Source organism: Elaeis guineensis, chromosome 6, assembly GCF_000442705.2.
Source record: "Elaeis guineensis isolate ETL-2024a chromosome 6, EG11, whole genome shotgun sequence".
Classification (NCBI taxonomy): Eukaryota; Viridiplantae; Streptophyta; class Magnoliopsida; order Arecales; family Arecaceae; genus Elaeis; species Elaeis guineensis.
The window spans coordinates 106,429,346-106,435,345 of NC_025998.2; the positions used below are offsets into that span (position 1 = coordinate 106,429,346).

The 6,000-nt window shown below is 50.4% G+C and overlaps 1 protein-coding gene across 2 annotated transcripts in view; it reads right to left on the bottom strand.

The window, feature by feature from the left end:
* LOC105034493 (uncharacterized) overlaps positions 1-5,780 on the bottom strand; it is a 37,675-nt gene extending 31,895 nt beyond the window's left edge. The window contains exons 1-4 of one of the 2 annotated variants that reach the window (XM_019847009.3): positions 5,640-5,778; positions 5,296-5,458; positions 5,135-5,195; positions 4,918-5,050 (exon numbers count right to left, since the gene is read on the bottom strand). In XM_019847009.3, the coding sequence (XP_019702568.1) occupies positions 4,918-5,050; positions 5,135-5,195; positions 5,296-5,458; positions 5,640-5,677 (395 nt within the window). In that variant the 5' untranslated portion in view covers positions 5,678-5,778. Of the gene's footprint in view, positions 1-4,917; positions 5,051-5,134; positions 5,196-5,295 lie in introns of both variants that reach the window. The other variant, XM_019847008.3, reaches the window with a different exon arrangement.
* Between the last annotated feature and the right edge of the window lie 220 nt (positions 5,781-6,000).

Here is a 6,000-nt window from a genome sequence, read left to right on the forward strand (position 1 = left end):
AGCCGCTGGTAAGCTCCGTCCGGACTCCTACGGGAGCCGGACTTCATCTTTAACTTTGATCGCAGAGGACCCCGCCCGGACTCCTACGGGAGCCGGGGAATGCCTCCAACATCAGCTGCAGAACAGCTCCGAGGGAAACGAAAGGTTCCGCCCGGACTCCTACGGGAGCCGGGCTCCATCGACGACTTCAGCTACGGGACAACCACGCCCGGACTTCTACGGAAGCCGAACTTTGCCTAGGACTTTGGTTGCAGGAAAACGAAAGCTTTACCCTGGCCCCTACGAGAACCAAGCTACTACAACTTCAGGAGGACTTCTCCGCTCGGACTCCCAAGGGAGCCGGACTCAGCTCCGACTTCAACAGAGAAGAAACCCAAGCAAAAAGGAAAGCAAACAGTGCCCGAAGGCAACGAAAGCCTGGACCCCCAAATTCAAGCCCTAGGGGGGACTTCGGGCCCGAAGGGCCCCAAGCGAGCCCGCAGCCGTCAATGGAATCACAATTGGGTATCTTCGAACGGCGTAAGAACTGAAAAAGTAGCTCGGCAAACGATAACCCCACTGAAGAGGCCGCCGACGACCTCGGGACGACGTGACACAGACGAAGAGAAGGAAAGGAAAATGAAGAAGTTCGACAGACAACTATTTAACGCGAGATGCAGACGAGGTACCAAAATCTCTTTTTCATTTAACAAAAGTATACGTTACAGGACCCGGTGGGTCAGAAAAAAGAGAGAAAAAGAAGATACACGTCATTACAAGTCTCGCAAGCACGGTTCGGGCAGGACGAACCGGAGGCCGCTACGAACTCCTCTCTCCGTCTCTATCCTTCTCAGTCGCGTTCTCCAATGCGTGTAACAGCTCTCGCCCCATCTCGCCTCATTCTGTTTCCGAAGTCCCAACCCTGGCGGGAAAGGGGTGGGATAGATCTCCGGAGGCGGTAAGAGCAATGGCGGCAGTAGCGAAGACCTGTTTCAAGAAGAACCGGAGTCACCTCGGAAGCGGTAGCAACGCCAGAGATGTGCCTCATCTCCGAACGCCCCACAACAGCCGCCACCCAAATTGCTCCGGCAAGGTCGGCATGCGCTACTTCCACCGTCCCCGCAACAAGTTCTACTGCCCCACCGTCGACGCCGACCGCCTCTGGTCTCTCGACCCCGACGGCGTCAAGGATCCCGTTATGGCTTATGACGACTGCTCTGCCCTCTTGACCGGTATCACCCCGCCTTGCTACTCCGAAATTCGCGGGCAGAATAGCTTCACCAACAGCCCCCGTTATTAAACCCCTGTTGTTGAAGGAATTCTTCCTCGGGCCCCCTTTAAAATGATAGAAATTCTCACTGGCAGCCATTCTCCTCCTCGCCTTCCTCCAAGCCCTAAACATTCCCTCAAGAACGGCTTCCGGGGTGGAGGACATGGCGTAGGGACCCTCAGAGAAGAATTGGGGGGGCTGAAGGAGGCAAGGACTGGTGCGAGGGAAACAAGACTCTCAGACGAAAGAAAAGCGCCAGGATGAAGCCACGAAAGGACTGAGGGGTTTAAATAGCCGACGGATCCTAGCGCAGTTATGGCGGCGAGTATTCCCGGGCCAGCTAGTGTGTGCCACGTGTCGCGCTTATCCACTTCGTTGCTATCGAGGGTTGACCGCTCACAAATTCTCGTGGCACGACGCTTGGGATCGCGTTCTAACGGGGGTTCCGAAAAGACTCTTCACCGAGAAGCGGGCTATGACGTACACGCATTAAACGCCAAAATATCTGGAGGCGGCAGTGCGCAGGATTCGAAGGGACGGTTCCGGCTGTACCCATCTTTCTCTCTGTGTACTTCCCTCGCTTGAAATTCAAACTCGGAAGTAGGGGGACTGGTGTTGGGTATAAAATACCCACAGCCGAAACCCTCGGCGGAATCGGCATCAGGACAGCTCCGCCCGGACTCCTACGGGAGCCGGGCTCCTCCGCGACATCAGAACGGCTCCGCCCGGACTCCTACGGGAGCCGGGCTCCGCCAACGACAGCAGAACAGCTCCGCCCGGACTCCTACGGGAGCCGGGCTCCGCCTCCGACATCAACTGCTGCACAGCTCCGCCCGGACTCCTACGGGAGCCGGACTCCGCCGCCGACAGCAGAACAGCTCCGCCCGGACTCCTACGGGAGCCGGACTCCGCCGCCAACAGCAGAACAGCTCCGCCCGGACTCCTACGGGAGCCGGGCTCCGCCTCCGACATCAACTGCTGCACAGCTCCGTCCGGACTCCTACGGGAGCCGGACTCCGCCGCCGACAGCAGAACAGCTCCGCCCGGACTCCCACGGGAGCCGGGCTCCGCCTCCGACATCAACTGCTGCACAGCTCCGCCCGGACTCCTACGGGAGCCAGGCCCCGCTCTCGGTATGAATTGCCGGTAAGCTCCGTCCGGACTCCTACGGGAGCCGGACTTCACCTCTAACTTGGACTGCTGGTAAGCTCCGTCCGGACTCCTACGGGAGCCGGACTTCACCTCTAACTTTGATTGCAGCACAGCTCCGCCCGGACTCCTACGGGAGCCGGACTCCGCCGCCGACAGCAAAACAACTCCGCCCGGACTCCTACGGGAGCCGGGCTCCGCCATCGACAGCAGAACAGCTCCGCCCGGACTCCTACGGGAGCCGGGCTCCGCCTCCGACATCAACTGCTGCACAGCTCCGTCCGGACTCCTACGAGAGCCGGGCTCCGCTCTCAGTATGAACTGCTGGTAAGCTCCGTCCGGACTCCTACGGGAGCCGGACTTCACCTCTAACTTTGATTGCAGAGTGCTCCGCCCGGACTCCTACGGGAGCCGGGTTCCGCTTTCAGTATCCACTGCGGGTAAGCTCTGTCCGGACTCCTACGGGAGCCGGACTCCACCTACAACCCCAACCGAAAGGAGGACCCTTCCCGGACTTCTACAGAGGCCGGACTCCTACCGCTGCCGAGCCTCGATCAACAGATCCGCACCCCTTGGCAGATCACAATAACAACCATGATCCTGTTCCACTTCCTGTAGCGGATTCCGCGCGGCTCCATCACCCCCTGCGGCGGACCCATTACTTTCTGGCAAGCTGTGCCAAACGGCCACGATTCTGCTCCGCTCCCTGCGGCAGGTGCTGCACGATCCCACTACTCGCTGACAACTAGCGGCAACGGACGCCGCTCCACTATCTGCAACAGGCCCTACGTGGCAGGCTATGACAATAGCCACGAGTCTACCCCACTACCCTTCGCAATAAATTCCCCTGACCATGGGCGGCCCACTACCAGACGGTTACAAATGTCGCCATCAATCCGTTGCCCCCTCCGCCTATAAAAGGGGGACACAGATACGTTATTCTCTAAGCTCATTTTCCTATCTCTAAACTCTGCTAAATTCTCCGTTCAAGCACTCCATTCTTGTTGAGGCAGAGAACTGACTTGAGCGTCGGAGGGTCTTGCCGGAGCAACCCCACCTCCGGTTTAGACTTCCCTTGTAGGTCCCGGCGGCGACCGCGGCTTCCCCGACTCCAGCTTCTCCGGCGCAAGCAGATTTTTGCACCAACACTGGGCATTATTATGCTGAAAAACTGGGAAGCACCGCTCTGAAATAAAACAGCTATTCAGCAATATTATCATCCTTGAGCTAATAAGATCAACTTGAAAGTTATATAGACAACTACTGTTGGCAAGGCGCTTGCACTGGAGTTCAATATTCGATATTGTTGAGAAGCTTTGAGTGCTTCTGTGGTTCATGTTGCTTTTCACCTCATATGGAAAGAGACACTGAGGTCTTTTTGCACTTTCAAGGCATATCGTGGACTCAAAGCATCCAAACAGATAGAAAATGCTATCTTTATCAAATTCAATACTTTTAAGAATGAGACTTTCTTATCCAAACATAACATGAAAGTGCTGTCAAAGGTAATATATAATCACATTATTGGGAGCTTTTAAATTTTTATAAAGCATACATCATTAAAAAAAAATAACATGCCTCTTCTACTAAGCTCAAGAATGGTAGCACAAATGCATGTGGCAAGAATAATAATAATGAAAAAACTTGACAAACTGAATATTGCACCCAACAAGTTGCTTTTCTTTATAGAGAACTATAGCTAGACGAGTATAGTTCTAAAGGTATGTAATTAAAATGATGATTATAGTCTTAGTTATCCAAACAATTAGTCACCAGACCCCAAATTCGAGAGAAATTAGAAAATCTTATTACTCAATCAAGTTCCTACATTGTGAGATGTGTTCCTTCTTGAAAAGCATTGGACACAGAAACACAAAGCATATGAGTAAATTATGTGCATCAGGGAAGAAAGCATGAAATTAGTTTAATATCATTCATATAACAACAACGGTTGTGCTTGCTAGTTGAGAACACAAAAAAAATAGTCATAATCCAACATGGATGCTCCCTACATGTATCAAAGACTAGTTTCATGGGTGAGAAATGTAAGAAATGTAAAAGATCTAAGCCAAACTATAAATGGCATAGGGCATGATCCTAAATATTGGTATCTTTTAGTACAAGCCTATGACAATTAGTTAACATATGCACCCACGCATACAAACCACAAGTCAACATGTGCACACCTACTTACATGCACATCCTCAATCATATTTGCACACAAATTTAAATAACAGTTAGTCACCCGAGCTTTTTTATGTACACTTGTAGCAGAAGTACCAATAGCATTAATGCATGTAATATCAAATCCATTTTGCCCATAGAACAATTGATGGCCATCCATGTTTAAGGAAATCAAAAGCAGGTGAAAAGAACTTCAACTGTGTGAAAGTTAGTGAAGCTGGTCTAGTCCGTAACAAATTGGTGGATTTCCTCTCATTGATAGAAAAGCTATTGAACTATTAATAAGATAGGGAAGAAAATCAATCTAAGGGTATGTGAAGCAAGTTTGCATATACCACTCTTCCATTAGCTTTGTTTTCTCTTCAATGGGTATTGTGGGTGAGTACTCCAATGGGTGATAGTATTCATACAATGCTTGCCTCTTGGCATCATACTCTGGGTTCCCCTGCTGCAACAACCCATGGCTGCCTACTCCAAAACACCAAAGAACAATCAAAACCAAACACGTTACACTCTAGACACAATTTTTCACTGAATGGAGAAGAGACATACTCTGGCCGCGGCAACCATCGATCCAATACCTTGTAAGCGTACCATCAAAATCAGCAATCACCTAAAAAAAGTCAAAAAGAAACGAAAGATCAGATAACTTGACACTGAAATGATTACAAAATGGATTACAAGAACAAAACCAAACGAAAAAAAAAAAACACCTGGAGCTTGCTCGTGCCGGCATTCCGGATTGCGGCCTTCTTCTTCTCCAATGATTCTGGATCTCGGATCACGACCTCTGAAGACATGATGGTGGGATCTCTGGATCCTTCTCTCGCTCCAAGAGTGTTGGAACAGGAACACCGGTGCCGGCAAGAGCAAACCCTAGAAGGAGGGAGGAGGAAGGGGATAAGGGAAAGATGAACGAAAGTTTGATGCGGAAATGCGTGAGAGAGGAGACGGGGGAATGCGGGCCGAGGGTAGGCTTTGGGGCGGGAGTGGAGGATGGCTTGGAGGGGACGGTGGAGCATAAGGCCGCCTTGGAGGAGGATGGAGCCTACGGTACCGTCGATGGAACGCAGTCCTCCGGGCCTCATGAGTCATGAGATGGGCCGGACGGATGCATAAGGAAAACCGGCAGCTGCAGTCGTTGGCTGGGCCGGTGGAGGGAACATACAAGTAGTGGATTTTTGTTGTGTTTTTCAGCTTTTTGATGCACAAAATGGTATTGTTGTACGGTATAAAACTAGTTTATAACTCCACGCCATGAGTGCTATTTTTTTTCAAAAAAATATTTTATTTTATTAATTTATTAATATCTATATTATATATATTTTAAAATAATTAAAATAATTAAAAAATATATTTTATGCATAGTATGAATTATAAATTATTTATAAGTTATTTTATTTTTTTCTAAATTTAAG